Here is an 18604-nt window from a genome sequence, read left to right as displayed (position 1 = left end):
AAGCATAAGTCAGAGTGGTGAATTCGGTATCTTTGCCTGTGGTTTGTAAAGTTGTGTTGACGTCATGTCGCTGTTTCTTTTCGACAAGACGTTGTTCTTGGGATTTCTGGCTCTAAACCACGGGAAAAGGGACTAATGAAACCGAAGCATTAGTCATTTGGATCTGTAGGAATGATAAATCTTACGACTGACCATAAGTGCGACTAAATGGACGTTTAGGTATCCTTGCTCAGAATACAGGATGGTAAACAGCGAAGCAGCTTGCATTATGTTCCTGAAAATATGCGCCTAAGGGATTGCACATATATGCCAATGTGGATTGCCATCTGTTCAGTCATTTTAGTGATCAGCGATTCCAGGCTGTCTTCTTTTTTATACTCATTTTGAAACACTGTCATTGTTTGTGATGAATAAAATGGTTTCTACCGTGTCAGAGGGTGTTCCGTAAAACCCTTCATTACATCGTCTTGGGTGTGTATTAGCGGCATTTTGTTTCAATAATAGCTCAACTTTCATTCCCTGCCTCTGAATGGGAAAGTTGCCCCATGTCCCATTGCTGGTAATGTGTAATGAGTGACCAGCGTCAGTAAGTAACGCAATCGTCAGTCAAGTTCTCTGTAATATATGCACATAAATTGGAATCAAGCAGCCAACAAAGCGAGAGAGACGAGCATACATGCCATATTCTAACGCGTACCGCTGTTTATCGTTATCTGTTACACACGCTGCAGAACATTACAGTGTATTGCTACTCAGCCCAAACGTTGTCGCAGGCATCATTATCCAGTTACTGTTATATTTTCAGACAATTCTAATGTGAAATTAAGTTCTACGATGAGCTATGGTGGCAGAACCACAGCGATGCAACTAATGTGTTCCTGTCTTTATAAATGCCCGCTGCTTCAGATGTAAGAGCTTGCTTTGACGGGATATTTGTCTCCGCACACTGCGTGACGAACAAAAACGATGGAACACGGTGACTAGCAAATTAAGTTACAGTCTCACGCAGGCAGGGAAGGCTAATGAATTGTGACATCCTACCACAACGCGAGCATTACGATAAACAAGAGCCCATGGAAAAGCCAGGACGTCCGTACTCAAAACCTGACGCGCCGGCGAAAAAAGGACCGCTAAATGTGGCGTCTAATTAACTCACGTCGTTCTATTCTCTTTTTCCTCTTCTTTCCTTCCTCCCATTCCTTTCACCGACCCTATCCGCACCGAAAAACAAACTGCAGGCGCAGCAAGTTGGCATGCTCACCGAAAGCCACAGTTACCTGATTACATCGCTGGTGAGTGCCACTTTCCCACAACGCACCGTGTTGCACCCGTCGCGTTTCTCCGCAAATCATATCAGCCTTGCAGGGGCAAAGCGGTGGGCGGGGAAGCGAAGCGCACGCATGTTTGTGGCGTTTTCCTCCCCCCGTTGCCCGGCTTGTTTCTTCTCCGGACTCCAATCTATTTGCTCAGTGGCGGCGCTCACGCGAAGGCTCACCCTCCTTCGACTGGAGCTCACCGCCTCCCAAATGGCAGCTTGTCACGTAGGGCCCCAGATACACGTTGTTGAAGGTGGCCCGGCTCTTCTGCCAGCTCTTCTGCCTGAAGCCGATGCTTAGTCTGTTCCTTCTTTTTTTTTTTTTCTTCTCGTCCTAGCCTGTTGTATAGCTCGGCTCCTAAAAGCGCCGCAGCTACTCTGACAACGACGTTTACACCGCCCATCCTTTTTCCCACGTGTCGCCAAGTTTGCACTCCGTATAGCGGGCGGGCGAGCTGATGGCGTCGCCACGAACGCTGTAGCTTTCATTGCACGACTTCGGAGAGCCCCATTTTGTTTTAGCGAGCAGTGTACAGAAATTGGAGTTACGCGGCACCGGCAGATTTATCTAGTGTGGTTCGTTTATTTTGCCGTCGTTGTTTAAAACCTTGACTGTACCTTCACGTTCAGCCTGCACCGTTATGTAGAGGGAATGGAGGAAATGAAGACGGTGTAACGAAGATGAATGGAGGGTTAGCGCATGTACAAACGGGTCTTGTTAGCTACTGGGACGGATCTTCACATTTCCATGGATGGCGCGTGTGTTTCGCGGCTTAACAGCAGCACATCTCCCGCGGCAGCCGTTAAGCATCGCGATGTAAAATGCCATGAACACATTGTCTACAGTCGGCGCTAAAGAACTATAGACCCCCATTTTATTGCCATTCGCTCAACTAGTTTGTGTCACATCATGCTACTGGGAAAACACGTTGGCTAATCGACTCATGAAAATGGGAGCGTGCTTGGCTTGTTCCGCCGGCTTTTGCCTTGCGACCTGCTGGTAATACGCTTATTTCGATAGATTTCCGCCTGTGGCGTTTCGCAATTGTTGACGCAGTACATTTAGTTATGGAAGTCACCCGACTGTCTCGTGGGCTCAAGGTGCAGCTCCGTAATCGCTCGCAAATGCACCTCGACTGCCGAGTGTCTGGCGTGTCTGCCTCGACACCGTGTCTGCCGAGTCTAGTGGGAGTTCTTCCTCTCATCCGATGTTATGAATGCGGACCTTGAATAGTAATTAGCGAGAAGAATACAGGGATTCATTGTGTTCAATAATTTATTCTTGCAACCGTGTAAAGTAAACAGACAATGAAGCCAGAGAAAGCTGAGGAACTCAACTATGTTGAACAGAAATGTAGAAATAATAGGGAAAAGGAAAATGAAAGTGGATGAAAAAACAACATGCTCCAGATGGGAGCCGAACCAACAGCTTAATTGTAGAGCACAACACGCATTACGCGTGTTGTGCTCTACGATTAAGCTAAAGTGTCGTCCTTCCTCCCGTAAACTTTCTTGAATATTTCTGCTTGGTTGAACAGTTGCCGCGTCGTAGGATCTTCGCTCAGAAACAAGCTCTTCAACACACTGACCATAGAAGCACAAGGGAACCAGGAGAGTAATAGGTGCCCTGTGGCGGTGATCGTAACAGAACTTATGTAACATGTGCAACAATACTATAGATTGATCAATATTTCGAATACGTTGCAGGTGGAGAGCGTGGCTGTTTTGAGTTATAGGTTTTTCAAGTAGCAAAGGATATCATATACTGTACAGGGAAATGCCCCATAATCATCGCCTATACCTCCTCTTGCAGAGTCGACCTTGCTTTACATTTTGTCTGCACTTTTGTAGATGAACGTGGCGGGTATACTTGTACAAATTTTTGAAACTGATAGTACAACAGCTCGAACTTTTGACCTTCGGCACTAACCGTTAGCATCTCGTGATATTAACCTGCAGTTACCACGAGGATGCACAAGTACATTCTTGGAGAAGGCGTCATCTGCGCCAATTGACGCCAAGCTCGAAAGCTGTAATTTGTTATTTCAAGACAGTTGCCAACGTCGATAGTTCATGTCTGACTGTCAGTCTTAAGAAATCACACCACCTTTAGAATGACGAACCCAAATAGCACTTTAATGACACGATAACGCCTTCATCTTTACTATTGAGCCATGGGGATCGTCTGGATTAGCGAGTCTGGTGACTACGGTGGTCATCAGCATCCAGTCGTCCTTACGTAAGCATCATTCGGCCTCTGTGTTGGCACTCTCATCTGTATAGGTCTCACGTTCTGTCCTCAAGAACACGTTATCGCGCGCTGCTGCGTTTCCCGACACGCTACCTTAAGTGCACATCACAGGTGGCTATTCATGGAATGATGTTGCGTAAGTCGACCTCTCCCCGATTTTTCTTTTTTAATGCGCAATATTTACGAGATGTTGGAGCCTTTAATCAGCGCCGGCTGCTCGTTTTTGTATAGAACAGATGCATAATAAAAATAAAATAACAAGCCGGTTCTGATGAATGGTAATAACTTTATTGAGTTACCCTGCAGTTTTGACGACCCGGGCTCAGGTCTCCCACGAAGGGACGTCGAGATCTTGTCTCAGCGCCGCCTCGCGGGCCTGCTGGCTCTGAACAAAATAAATTTAACATGAGCGAAATAGTCATACTTGAAGTCACTTGACATACGTGCACTAAAATCTGCCCGCTACAGATATCACATAAAACGCATTCGAACGTAAAGACACCTCATATAAATGCAGAAAATAGAGCTCACAAAACAGGTCACATCGAATGCACTAGAATGTAACGTCGGCTCTCATAAATACAATCACAACAGAGGTCACATAAGAACACGTATTCTGGTCACGGAAATTCACACAAATTCGGACACGGAAAGGAACGCAAACTGCAATCACCAATTCCCAACACCATCGCGCTCTCTCCAATTCTACGGCGTTATTTCGAGCTGTGCTTTCTGTGCGCATCTCCTCTTCTAGCTCTTTCGCAATTACAGGGAAACTTCAGTGAGCACCTTCAGCGATAAAGTATATAGCGTCATTTACAACGCGTACCTCGGCCAGAAATGTTTAAACATTAATGATTTGCCCTGCACAGGAGGCGTTCTCGCAGAATGCATGAACACTTCCTTCTCCTGCAGAGTACTTTCGCTTGCAGGGTAACAAACCGGAAACTCGTCTCTGATTAACCTGCCTGCCTTCCCTCTCTCTCTCGCGCGCTCTCTCTCTTCACTTGCTACAGGACCTGCACACGGTGGACTTGGAGGAATTCAAGTACGGCCAGACCAAGATTACTGGCTACCGACTCGTGGACGTGGATAGTCCAGAGCTGCAGGGATTTCTCAAGGACTGGGAAATGATGTCCTCCCGAATGGACCGCAAGGCGCCAGTCCCACCGAGCATTCGGGTACTCGCACTAACCCTACCACCTCTACAGCAGCTAACTCGCGATTTATGAAAGGAAAATGAGTTTACAAATTATAGACGAAAGAAGTGCTTATTCGGCTTGTCCTGAAAAAAAAAAGAGACGTGCACAACTACACAAAAGTCAGCGCCTTCTACGTGTTTCAAGCTTGGTCTATACTGCGTTCCATTTCCTGTCGACTCAGTTCTGGTAAGCCCTTTACACTAGAATGCTCGATATTGTCTCCCCCGCAGCGTTAAAATGTCTTTCTCGCGCTAAGGTAATTGAAAAATTTGCGTGAAGCCACTCTCCTCGACTTAAAATCATTGTGTGCTCGCTTGCTCCGTGTTTTATTAAAATTACTGATATCATGTACTCCAGCAACGCTGACAGCTGACTCCATTCCTAAAGCAATTTTGGTAATGTGAGTGCTGCCGTTATAATAAAATAATAGCGTAGTTTCATGACTAAGCTCCTTAATGTGCAACTAGCTGTACACATCTAGTTCGTTACCTCATCTTAGCAACGGGTGACCTGCATCTCGGAACCATCGAATTAACGAGAGATTCCAACTTTTCGTCGATAATGAAATAATCTGTACCAGCGCGCGGGCGGTTAAGTATTGCTGTCGTTTCGTTTCGTCCCGTTTTCGTTAAGGGCTCCGTGTCGGAGAAAATCCGGCGTCGGCAATTGGCGTCGGCGTGCGATGTCGGCGGGTGGCGGAGATAATCATCCCCAACCATGCAGGCCCTCCGAATATATTTAGGTATATGCATATGCCACGCCTTCATATATTACGTGCGGTATATGCGGGTTATATTGCTACACCATTCTATCACAAATGTTGTTAATACCTTGTCTCACATTCTTGACAAAGCTATTCCTCGGAATTTTGAGAATGACAACCCACAAACAAATGTAACAAAACAAAACACCCACAGCGCATGCCTTTTATGTTAAATATTCGCAGACTGAAATAATCAAATTGCCAAACAAACACGGGAACCTGAAAAAAATGATGTAATTTGTTTGGCGCGGTGGTGCGCTATCTCCGGGATCGGCCCACGGAAGAGGCTGCGTTTCTACAAGAAAGCTCGCCTACGTGCATAGCGTTCGCCTCCAGTGTTTGCCAGTAACCATTATGGTTGCGTAAGCTGCAGTCGTCGGGAACCGTGAGAAGCAGTCAGGGATTTTTGAATGCTATCGCGTTCCACTCTTAAAAGCGAAGCTTCAAAGTCCTCCAAATATTTTCGGATCTTTTTTTCTGTTTAGGAATTCAGATTTGAATTTGTTCTTCAGTTCTTCAGTGCGAACGCATAAAAGGTGGAAAATCATCTCTGCACCAAGTTCACTTACCGCGCTAACGAGAGCCTCGGGCGATTTTAATTATCACTAATTCACGTAGCTTGCTGATGCCCAGCGGTCACAAAGCAGGCGTGAAAGTGCAAGAACACATGCCAAAATTCAAAAGTCGAAGTGCTTCGTTAGCTTTATTACGCATCTTCGTTTGAGACTGCTTCCCTTAATTTGGTTGATTTTGAGCCGGATACATTTATATAGTATTTGTCGCTTGTGCGGAAAGTGTTGAATCTCAAGTAAATATACAAGTGACTGTCAAAGAAAACAAAACGTACTCGACCGTTAATGAAAGGGCTTGTTTTGCAAACTCGACGGTTTTTCTATCGCTAGTGTAAGAAACACATGGTTGCAAACGTCCGCTAAAAATTTGTCAAACACGGTCGCAAATGTGAGCTCAAACAGCGATGTTTGACTTGTTACGTTGCACTTGTAGCACACAGATTTATTACAAAGAAATATTTATTCGGGCAATAGTTGTCAAGAAGCGGGATGTTGTAATTAAGTTTGACTGACTGTTTGCATCTTATCAAGAGAAAAGGTCTCGCAGGAAAAAAAAAGAGGTGCTTGACGATTAATTTGACTGCACCGCGGCCCTTAATTATGGCTGCAGCAATTTGCCTAAACCTAGTCACTGACTGTTCAAAGTTCAATAGAATGAACGCAGCCCAAGTAATGAGTCATGGTTAGAACAACGTGCACTTTATAATAAAGAAGTTTTTGAACAATTGAGCTTAGTTATCGCTACGGCTAACATTAGACTGTGCTAGTAAATCATGTTCTTTTCAAATAAACGCGAAGTCAGCGTGAATGTTAGCTCGCAGCAACTCGTACATCTATGTTGAGTGCGACAGTAGTGTAGCGCACCTTTTATACAAGTGTAGTCGGAAACGGGCTTAACGCACTCCAACTAAACGCGGCGTTTAGCGCTCTCCTTTACATGCTAAGTTGATGCACAGCATGACTTGACGCGCCGATTTGCATTGCTCTTCCTTCAAAAGAAACGTGTGCAGCCGCCAAACATCATACCTACTCGAGACAAACAATGCGTCGTCTACTTCAGAGTGGCATCTTTTCAGTGTGAACTCTGAAGGCTAAGCAAAGTGATCGACTGTGTTCCGAGAATTCCTGCAATTGTGCGGCAATGTGCTATAGCCTCCTAGTACTTGAAAGTACCTCCCTTCGCTTGTAGAAGGTGATCTCAGAAGCTTTATTTTATTCCTTTAGTTTGGCTTGGAGGATGGTAATGTTTATTTAAACCACAAGAGTTTATCTGAAATGACGAAAGAGCTTTTGTCTCACAGTGTTCAATAGACACTCGCCTACATGCAGTGCCATCGGGGCGTGACTATTGGCCTAATGTGACTCGAATTAATACGTATCCACGTGTGATTTTGTTCAGGAAGACGAAGTGGTAGCCTTGGGACGTGTAATGAAAGACGTTTTTGAACACTTTTCGTTCATTGCGTATATCGTAGTACTGTAAAAAGGCGAGGTTGGCACGTTCTCTAGAATTCTACGGAAGCCGAGATACCTAAAGCGGTTGAGGGAATTATTCATGAGCACATACAGGGAATAGAGTTAAGAAACTGCAAGGAAGGAAAGTGGCGCCACCTTGCCATTTTTGGCGTACCAGCGGGTTGGTGTCCCGTACATGCAACGACTGACATCGTTCTTATTCGCTAACTGGACGCACTGCCGTAATGGTGGTCCACCTAGAAAACGGGCTGATGCCCGTTAGTGTAATTAATGCAGGGAGCGTAACCATGCCTAAAACACAGCCACCAACGTGCCGACTTGTGCACGTCTTGTTTATTCGTCGAAACGTGCACCTGATTCCTCTGCAAATATTTTCCAACTGCGGCGAGTTTCAGTATTCCTTATAAGGGTTGTTCGAACAGTTTTATCAATCGACTCGAATACGAATTTTTGAATCCACTCGAGTACGAATATTAGAGAAACGCGACTTTCGAACATAGACTCAAATGGCGAATATACAGGGTGTTTTTTTTTTTTTTAGCTGCACCAAATTTTTGAAATTAGAAAAATGTAAATCTTGGTCACGATATGTTTATCATGCGAGTGTACGGATTGGCGGCCTCCAGATACAGAGCAATTTCCGCACTTACGTGCGTAATTAGCGAATTTACGCTAATGAACTTTCTAATTATCAACAATAGGTGGCTACAGCAAATGAGTACTTTGGGGCCCGTCCTCGATACTACCTAGCCCAACGATCAAATTTTGAATAGCGAAGTTCATGTGGGAGCTACGCGAACAATTAGTTCGCATTGGCAGGCTGCTTGAAACTGAAACTGGCCGCAAAAAGAGCGTCTGTGTCGTCGATGTCGCCGCCGCCACCCTGCCTTTCGTCACGTCTCCGACGTCACCGCCGGTCCGGCCCAACGAGCAGCTTGCGTTATCTCATTGCTGTCTGCGGCGTCGGCCTAACGTTTCAATGCCGGTGGGCCGCCAAATTTACTTCGTGATTCCGTCGGGCGCCACGTTACGCTGTAGCGCCAACCCCACTCCTTGGGCTTAGATACTGCAGGCACGGCGTCAAATCAGTCTGTAGCGTCGACGGCGAACGCCGCAGGCAGCAAGGAGATAACGCAAGCTACTCGTTGGGCCGGACCGGCGGTGACGTCGGAGACGTGACGAAAGGCAGGGGGGCGGCGACATCGACGACACAGACGCTCTTTTTGCGGCTAGTATCGGTTCCAAGGAGCCTGCCAAGGGAAACTAATTGGTCGCGTAGCTCCCACATGAACTCCGCGATTCAAAATTTGATCGTTGGGCTAGGTAGTGTCGAGGACGGGCCCCAAAGTACTCATTTGCTGTAGTCCCCTATTGTTGATAATTAGAAAGTTAATTAGCGTGACTTCGCGAATTACGCACGTAAGTGCGGAAATTGCTCTGTATCTAGAGGCCGCCAATCATTGCACTCGAATGGTAAAGATAACGTGGCCAAGATATTTATTTTTACTATTTTAACAATTTGGTGCAGCTAAAAAAAAGCACCCTGTATTTTCTCGCTTCTAAATAAAGTAGGGGTGTGCAAATATCCGAATTTCCGATACGAATAGAATATTTTCTTCATTGTATTTGTATTCAATTGTACAACTCACTATTCGAAATTGTCGAATATTCGGAATAAGAACATTTCTTTAAGTCTCAAGGAGCGAGAACTATGGAAGTGGGGGCTGTTACGAATAATTCTGCTGCAGGGAAGCTGCTATTGTAGCGCAGAAGCACTGTCATTCCCCAACGAATCCACGAATTTCAAGTCGTTCAATAAGAATGGCTTACTTTTAAGCAACCTGTAATACGAATTTGTTTCCTCGATTAATTATTTGTTCAGACTCGCTATGTTGGCTCCCCTTTAATACAATGTGTGGTGCCGGTAGTTCTCTCCTTCAACGAACACAACAATGTACGTGCGTCTGATGACGAGCTATTCCCTTGTTCGATTACAGCCCATGTAATGCTGGCCTAAAGCAGTTGTTCCTTTATTTCAATCTGCTGATTGGTTGCATACACGTGTCAGATAATGTATATACGCCACATTTTTTGTTGTAACAAATGGATTCTTCGAGAAGTTATATACTTCACCTTGTTTAGAAATACATTTTTTGAGATTCCATTCGTTATTCGGAGGTCCTTTTTCTCGCATGTTCGTATTATTTTCTAGTCGAAAACTCGCCTATTCAAGCACCCCTAAAAATTTGGAGGACGCTTAAGCTTCGCCTTTAAGTGTATACAACGCGATAGCGTCATTGATCCGAATCCATCACACGTGTATCAAGAGCGAGCGCGCTCTCTGGCGCTTTATGCCCTAACGGTCACTAAGACAGACCTAAGACGGCAGCTAGAAAAGGGGTTTGTGTATGAGTTACCGCGTGACAGAATTAAGTTTTCTCGTATATTTTAATTACAATGTATATAGGTTGTGTGTAAGCCGTGCTTTACGAATTTTCCGATGCATTTTACTTTGACAAATTCAATCAGTTCAGTAACGCCTATGCGCCACGTGGAGGGCCAGCGTGGTCCGCGATGCATGGTTCGGGCTGATTTTTTCCTGACGGCCAACGCTGCCGACACCGTATTTTCAGCGGCATGAGGCCCTTAACATTATTGTTTTAATAAAGTGAAATATAAATCTCCGCTGATGTCAGTCTGATAAAACAGGCTCCATTATTCCGTGTTGTAATGCTATAATGCTGTTCGCAACTGAACTGAAACTCATGGGCTACCTACTCGGCGAGGGATTCTCATTGAATGACTGGTAGCTATTGTGCAGAACTTGGTAGCTGCGTGTATTCGCTCAGAAACTAGGCCCGCATTCACAAAGGTTTCTGTTCGTATGTGCTCTCTGTCATTGACCGGCGCCTCCGCTAATAATGTGTCCAACACCAGGATAGCCTGGAATTTTTTTGCGAACAATTCTATCATAGAAGATTTTTGTCAATAGGAACCCTGGTGCCTCTCTGCAGCATCCGCGGAGGTCCTGCGGCACAACCATTCGGAATTAACACGCTCCAGCAGAAGAGAAGAGAATACTCAACAATGTCGGAGTGGGAATTCTGGAATCGAATTCGAACTGAATAGAAAGTCTTTTCTATCCGTATTCGAAATATCGAATATTCGCACACCTCTAGTAATTTCTTGAACTACAGGCACATTTTGAGCTGTGAACAGCTTGAACGCCCCAGTCGTAATGTGTGCACTAACCTTATTAATTAAACGTTTATAATAAAACCTGCCTGTATTAAAGAGCGTTAAGTGTGCCGGCCAAGAATGTGTGAGGCAGGGTTGAGATATACTAACATGGTCGACTATCCATGACCTTATGGCCGTTTTCGTTGCTTCGCTTGAAATAGGCTTAAGTACTTCCATTCTATTTCTTGTATTCCCACGCTGCAAAGGCTTTCTTCCTTTCAATTTCACTTTACGGTGAATGGCAGTTTTATATCGTTTGCAAATAAAGCATCACATACGATCTCTAGATTTCAAAAAATCGATTCTATTGTGACTGAGGTTATTTCCGTTCAAGAGGGAGGCCATAAAATCATCCAGTAGGGTGCTGTTTCACTTTGGAAACAGCACAGTTTTACGATCATGTTACTAGGTGCTCCTTTTGCTCGCACCGCGTCATTTTAAACCCGGTTTCCGACTCAGCAATAAGGCCAATTACTGCAGTCGGTGAGCAATCATGTTTGTGCTTTCGCGCGCATTGTCCTTTTTTAACAGGAAAAAAAAAAAAGGGAAAAGAGTCGTGTAACGCTATGTTGTCGATCTGTCCTGGTGTTCAGAAGGCTTTCATGGAATTGTGGTTCTCGGATTGCTTAGAAAAAGTACACAATAAAGGAAGTTTAAGGCTACATCGAGGGAGAGAAAAGCAGGTTTCTTGTAACCTGTGACACTCAACACCCAAGTGAAGCTCTGGACATTGAGAAAACTTCTCTTACTTTCTGTTTTTTTAATACTTTTTTTTTGTGGAGACACAAGAACGAAGTAGAGGTGGACGGGCAAACGCAACTTGGCTTGTTTCTACAGAAGTTGAGCCGCAAAATACGCTTGTAGGTCCAGAGCGGGGGGCGGCCGAACCGCTGTATTACCACGAGGAAAGTCTCCTACTATTTCTTCGAGAATGGTCTTTTAAGCAAAAGCAAACGCTACTTTCTTGTTCTTTTCCTGTGCAAAAGAAAATGGGCCTTATTTGAAACGCAATCGAGGTTTTTTTGGAAGCAGGGACGAAATTCGATACTCTACCGAAATAAAAATGAGGGCTTGTTTTTATTGTCCTTTGCATGTTCTGAGAAATTAAATCATCGCTACAATAGTGGAGCAAAATTCAGGTATCCGCGAGGCCCGCTAGGGTTGTTTTTCTAGAGCCTTTTGTAGGGAATGAATTACGTTTTTTCGCAGATAAGAGCCTAGAATGACCTCTCAAGCCGATAGCGGCGCTGTTGATTAAGCATCCTTAAAGACGGTAAAAGCAAATATGAAATCCACATAGAGTGAGAGATGTCGTTCCTGAATTTCTCTCAGCGCTCGTCCTGGTCTGAAAGATGAGTCGGCCGCTGAGAAAATAGCCATTCAAGACGGCAGAGGACGAATTCACAAATCTCTTCGTTCGCAAGTGCTTTTTTTTTTTGTAATTCGGCTAACGCCATCGCTAATGATATATGCAGCATCAGGATTAGCTTAAATGTTCTCTCACGAACAGCTGTAGCGTAAGAGCTATTGTGAATACGTGCCCGAGTCTCTAACTAAATTATATCGCACGAACTGATAGGGCAAGCGCGTAGTTTACGCGTCGACGAAACGCTCGATTTCAGCGCTGTGCCGGGCGGGTGGTCTTCGAGGTCATCCTTAGCCGGCCTTTATCGACGTCCGTAATTCAGGGAACTGCGCAAGAATGGCGCCACGCGTCACACGCGGTGTGGTGGGAGAAGCTCGCCTATGACGACTAATCATGCATAGCATGTGGAAGGAGGTCTGTAAATATCGAGCACGTTTTGTTGGAAAGTCGCAGACTATAGGTAAAGGAAAATGATAACGTTGTTACCCTGTCCGCATTCTTCTGCTTTAGAGATAAGAGAGGTAAGATGAAGGAATCCGCGCGGCAGTAAAGGACGGCTGCAGTATTAGTGGACTAAAGGTTGAAATTGCAAAGAACGGAATGAGGTGACTTCTTATGGCAATACATTTCTTTGAGAATCGGTAATTTGTTAACGCGAACCATGACCTCAATGTAAATTCATAAATTCAGAAGAATGGTAAGATAGAAAATGGAGATCTTGGTGGGACCAGCACCATACCGCTTTAGCTGAAGGGCTGCTAATAAGATTTCATTTATCAGCCCACTTGAACTGCAGAGCATAGCGCCGACGCAGCGGTAAGAAAATGTTGGACAAGTGAGTTCTTTTGTGATCCTTAGTAAAATGCTATAATAACTGCTGAAAATTAATTTTATTTCTTCTTCGGATACAATGTAATTTGATTTTGTTATCGGTAGTGGTGGTGGGGCTGCATCACGCGGAGTTTAGCCTGGCATGCTCTACCGGCAATCGTTCATCCTGAGCATCTTGTACGTTTTTAGCGAAGGGTGTGCCACCAGACGTAGTTCAAGTCCGTGTCGCGAAAGAATCGGGTCAACAAGGAGAGTAGGAAACTGGGTCAAAGGAAGTGAGTTCTATACAAGAATATTGCACCCGCAACCACTGCGCGGACTGCTCATTCTCGCCTTCTTTGGAATTTAAACAGGACTGTACGAATGCGACAACAGTGAAAATGCACCTGGAGCGCCCGTATATTTGTTATTGCTATAAAAAAAGCTCGAAGGAATCATTTGAGGAGTTCTGGGGCCGAGAGAATAAGCACCAGAATGACATCACGCAGTTGCACCATGCAGGCACAATCTATATGCAAGCATGTGGCGTTCAAAGTACTAACATATAAACCTTCAAGAACACATGATATAATAAGAAACATTAGGGGCTGAGAGATGTATGGCAAAAGCGCAAGAGATAATGCGTTTATCGACAGGGCACAAGCAGTTTGAACGCATTAAAAACTATATGCTCACAGCGCACAGAGTGCCCAAAGCTTTTTCAAGGACTACAGATGGTCAGCGTGTATGTAAAGTTTAGAGGTGTTTATAGAGATAACGTCCGTGCAATGTATAAAAACTAGCAAACTGCATTTTTAATAAGTAACTGTTTTCCTTTACAATGACAAGACCCTCGCTCGATTTTTTTTTTTTGTTCTTTCGCCTTTCCACCCATACAACTCGCGCTTGTGGCGTGGGAAATAGCCTTTCTCGAAACCGACTTTTCAGACGGAGACAGCGCTGATGTATGACGCTGTGAAGCTGTTTGCCATGGGTTTGCACCAGTTGGACTTGTCCAAGGCAGTAGACTTCCCAGTGATCTCATGCGACATGGCCGTCTCGTCGTCCGATGGGAGCAGCCTCATCAACCTCATGAAGCCCGTAAGTATGCTCCTGACCAGACACTGTGTTTGTGTAGGTACACGTTTATTTATGTGACACTTACACTCGGCATGACTGCGTAACAACTTGACAGAGCCGTGACAGCGGCCACACAAATCGTCTTAAGGTTGTACTCCGTGACTCTCCCTGCTCGGTATCTCGCGCTTCTTTGTCTTTCTCCGTAGATTTCCTACATATGGAGGGCAACATCAATCAGATCTAAATGTTCTTTTGGCTGCTTTGTTTGGAAGTTGATAGCTTGCTATTACATCTGTAAAGCGTGTTGCGACTTCTCCTCTGTTACATTAACTTCAAAAGAATTGTGGCATATGTCTATTTGTTTGTCTTCTTCCACAAACGTTTCAACAAAAGAAGCCTTCTCTCTTGTAGTGCTTCTGCAGCGCGTAGGGAAAATTAGAACCACCCGACTGAGCTTCTAGTCATGATAATCAGTACACTAATTTTCCTTGCAGCCAATTTTTCCAAGTCTAAGATGCAATCAACATGCGCAGTGTTATCGTCCTTCTAGAGGCGTATTTTTAGACCAGCCAACGCAAATCAATGATCTAGCAACAACTAGCTAGTTGCAGCGGCTGCAGCATTGTTCTTGCTTTTATTTTCTAAATCACCCACCTACATTCAGCTGAGAGCCTCAATAATAGTGTGAACGACCTAAGAAGTATCTTTTTTTTTTCATTCGTTAAGATTAGCGCCAAATATTGTTTAGATGTATCGAACTAAACGAAACCATTCATAACTACTTGAAAAAAAAAAAGAAAGGGTATTGCGCAAATAACGACAAAGGGATATGAGAATCATACCGCAGACTTTAGCGACAGGATTTCCAGAGCCAGAGTGTAATCATTAGAAATGCCGAAGGCGAGTTTCCGGCGTAAGTGCAACGTCCAGACCCAGAGGAAAACAAGAACCAATCCACCCCGCAAGCTCTCCATCACCGTGGGCTGGTCTCAAGCCAGGCGCGCGAAATTGGCAAAAATGGTGACAAATCGTGCGCTCTCCTTGGGCAGCTTAATCAGCTTTCGGCCAGCCCAGCTATACCGCGTGGCTGCGGGAGCCACCGCCAGACGACGCTGTGTAATACTAGACGAGCGCGAGCCGGTGGTCATTAATTTTGCCAGAAGGTCCGCGCGGCCGTGGGCAATTAGGTGACCCCTCCCACGCTTGTGACCCCTGCCGCGACTCCCCCTCCCCCTCCACAACCTTTTCTTTCCACTAGTTCCCCAATTCTCTCCCATCGGTGCAACGTTTCACACACGTGAGCACCCACTTCCTCGCCGGCCTTTCGGTGGGCCGCTCGTCGTCACACTCACATTCAACGTGGGAAGACGAGGCTTCCCAATAACGCTGCTGTTGCCCTTATCGACGATGGATTGCTTTGTTTTAACCGTTTTGGACGAAAAACACGCCCGCGGCTAACGTTTCAGTAGATCTCCTAGTTCGGAATGTTCGGGTTCATTTATAGACAGTTCTCTGCTGCAGCTAAGCGCGTCATCCGCGATTTAGGTAACCCTAATGAAACTCGGAACGAGCGACCACAATACAGAGTCGCAGCACCACGGCATGGGCTCAAACTGGCAATTTTTTTAGTTATTTGTATCTCTTAGTGTAACCATTACTTTCGTAGCTAATGCGTAAAAATGCTACAGACATTCTGGTAATTGTCTACTAATCCGTAAGCATTCTTTGGCTCAGCTGTTCGCTTTTGCTTACTTGCTTTTCCATGCTTATGCATGTCTAGCCATCGCTTTTCCGGTGCCAAGGAAATGAAATCTGTGTACTTAATAGTGTGGAGATGAGTTGTTAGGAAGGTACATGGCCCCTTCGAAGCGATCGTATCAACTGAGCCGGAACGCCATCACAACCGGTTGCGCCACAGCTGTTTCTGCCTTTTTTATTTTATTTTATCTTTTTCCTTTTCTGATACGACCTTGACTAGGCGAAGGCGACGTCATCAGCTTTTTTCGAACGCCACCAATCATTTATTATTATTTTTGAACTATTATCACATGTACCAATCAGTTATGCTTATTTTTATACTCAGCAGCCCTACAGCAGGCTTCTTTGCACACAAACTAGTAATGAGAAAAAGTGAGCTTTCAAGGCGGCATGGCGAAAACTGTTATCTCTCTGATCATTTCTTTTTTTGGCGGGGTTTCAAATGTTCCTTACCGATTATAAAGCTACTAATCATCTACATTTACACTATTATAGCTATTAAATGTCTTAACTTTGCTAATAACGCATTTTTCTGCAGATACAAGGCGTTATGTTTTTCGCGTAAAAAATATTTTGCTGGGGTTCTCCCCAAAGAATGCTTACGCATTAATAATGCGATAATGTTGCACGCACACCTTGTTACACGGAACGTGAATATAGACGAAGGAACTGCTTTAAAAAATTAGCCTCTAAAATGGCCTGTTTCCTCTACCTCGTTAGTCGGACTAAGTGAGATATTGCGTGCTTCACCTTGTTCTGATGGGTCAGCTTTGCGTACGTTTACAAATTCGTTCTGTCTGTGCTCCCGTGAGGCGATCGTGTGGGTATCTGACTTCGACCTGGTGTAAAAACACAAAGAAAAAGAAGTCTACGTCAATCAGTAGAGACCGCTATAGATTTTCATTTCTTACGAGAATTGAACTGCTCTGTGAAATGCTTTTCATTTAGCGACTTACAGGCAGGTTAGAATTTTTAAATTCGAATATAATTGCCAAATCAGCCAGTATTCAATTCAGCCAAGGAAATCGTCGAATAGTTTGGATGTTTAAATTTTTCCAAAGCATTATTTTATGTTCCCCCTTGCGTTTGAGATAAAGAGAAAGCAAATGAAAAAAATATAGACAAGAAAATGCAACGGGCCATTGATTGAGTTTCGGCGTTTGATAGTTGAAACCATCGCAAAAATGATCACGCTTCCCCATCCACCGGTAGGGCATCTTCTGCTGTGGTGGCTTGGTGTCGCGATAAGCACGATGTCACGTGGTCGATTCCCGGCCGCGAAGGTCGTATTTCGAATAGCGCAATATTTCGAAGAAGGAGAGAGAGAAACATTGGTGTGTTTATATTTAGGTGGGAGACATCAACTGATCAATCGACAGCGCGGCTGATGCACTAACTAACCGCGACGTCCCCTCGAATTTTGCAGATCACCCTTCAGGGGCTGACCGGAGAGATCAGCTTTGATCCACAAGGATTTCGGTCATCGTTCAGCCTGGACATTATGGCCCTGAAGAGTGATGGGTTGCAGAAGGTAACAAAACCATTTATTTCTTTCGACAGCCGACAGCCGAAGCCGTTTTCTTTCGACAACCGACTGCCGAATCCGATACCGCATTTACAGAGACAACGCTAAGAACTGGAAAATTCTGTGATAGGGTTTTCGTAAAGCAGTTTTAAGGCGAGCGTACACAACGACTCCTTGGAGAACACCGACCGGCTCCCCGATAAAGCATTCTACATAACTTTGTCTTTAATAGTTGCAAGCATGGTTCGAATATTAAATCGGCCATATCTAACACCTAAAAGGAAGAGGAGGAGGGTGTTGCTCGCTGCAGGCGGACCTAGCCTTGCAAAAGTTCACGGCAATTTCTCCGCCTGAACACCACCTATCAACCGCGATACGGTCTGAAACACATCGCAATACAACTAACAACAGGCATCAAAAACAAGTTGACACAGAACCTAATACGTTGCGCGTTCTCTGAACCTCGACGACCAATACGGCTCACCATTCAGTTCCCAACACCGTATCACGGACCTTTAGGAGGAGCCGAAGCACCTCCCTCCTTAATATCCAGTCTCCTCACGCGAACAAAATATCACTCGCACTTGAATGTGGTGCCGTCTAGCGCTTGAGTTCATCGAATAATTTCTTAGGTTCTGCTTCAAATTCTAGACACCTAAGTATACTATAATGTTCAATGTCACCGAGAGTATGACAATGCACACACGAGTCCTGTCTTGCGCTTCCAAGCTGGAGTTCCCGCTGACCCTGTACGGATGCGATATAGGAGAGCACCATCACTTCTGTTAAGTCCTTTAATCACGCAAGGTGGATCCGGTAAAGACCACAACGAACGAAAGTGGCTTCTTGTGAAGCCTTTCTGATTGTTAGCTCTTGCAGTGGCAGAGCTGTGATATCGACGAGAGGTTCCACTGTGAAGACAAGTGGCGGATGGTCTCTTTGTCCTTTTCGCACGTATCAGAAATGGCGTTCGGATCGTCGGCAGATGAGTGTAAGTCACAGGGTTCTTATAGTTGCAGCCGGATACGCTGTAGCCAGGGTTCCGGAAACAAAGAAAAAGGGGGTAGAGGTGAAAGAGAGAAGTGATTGGAACAAATCTAATAAATCTAACTTTCAGGAGCGAGTTTCGTAATTTTTTTTTCTGTATTGACTTCCGCACCCCGGCCAAGCTTCGTAAATTTTTGGTCGGATCGGATCGATTTGGCCGTCGCAGCCAGCGCGCGCAGCGCAAGAGAGCGCCCCGAGG

At 45.0% G+C, this 18604-nt stretch overlaps 1 protein-coding gene across 1 annotated transcript; it reads left to right on the top strand.

Annotated features, from left to right (window-relative positions):
* Window positions 1–1241: 1241 nt before the first annotated feature.
* Window positions 1242–17364, top strand: LOC119435898 (glutamate receptor ionotropic, kainate 3-like; the record flags this gene model as incomplete). The annotated part of the gene is made up of 4 exons (XM_037702594.1): window positions 1242–1292; window positions 4583–4747; window positions 13944–14096; window positions 17260–17364. Coding segments are annotated over exons 1-4 (462 nt in total), but the record flags the coding sequence as incomplete, so codon positions are not given.
* Window positions 17365–18604: the final 1240 nt, after the last annotated feature.

Source organism: Dermacentor silvarum, unplaced genomic scaffold (genome assembly GCF_013339745.2).
Source record: "Dermacentor silvarum isolate Dsil-2018 unplaced genomic scaffold, BIME_Dsil_1.4 Seq994, whole genome shotgun sequence".
NCBI lineage: Eukaryota > Metazoa > Arthropoda > Arachnida > Ixodida > Ixodidae > Dermacentor > Dermacentor silvarum.
The sequence above is the reverse complement of the archived record's forward strand: the minus strand, read 5'-3'. Positions and strand labels throughout refer to the sequence as shown.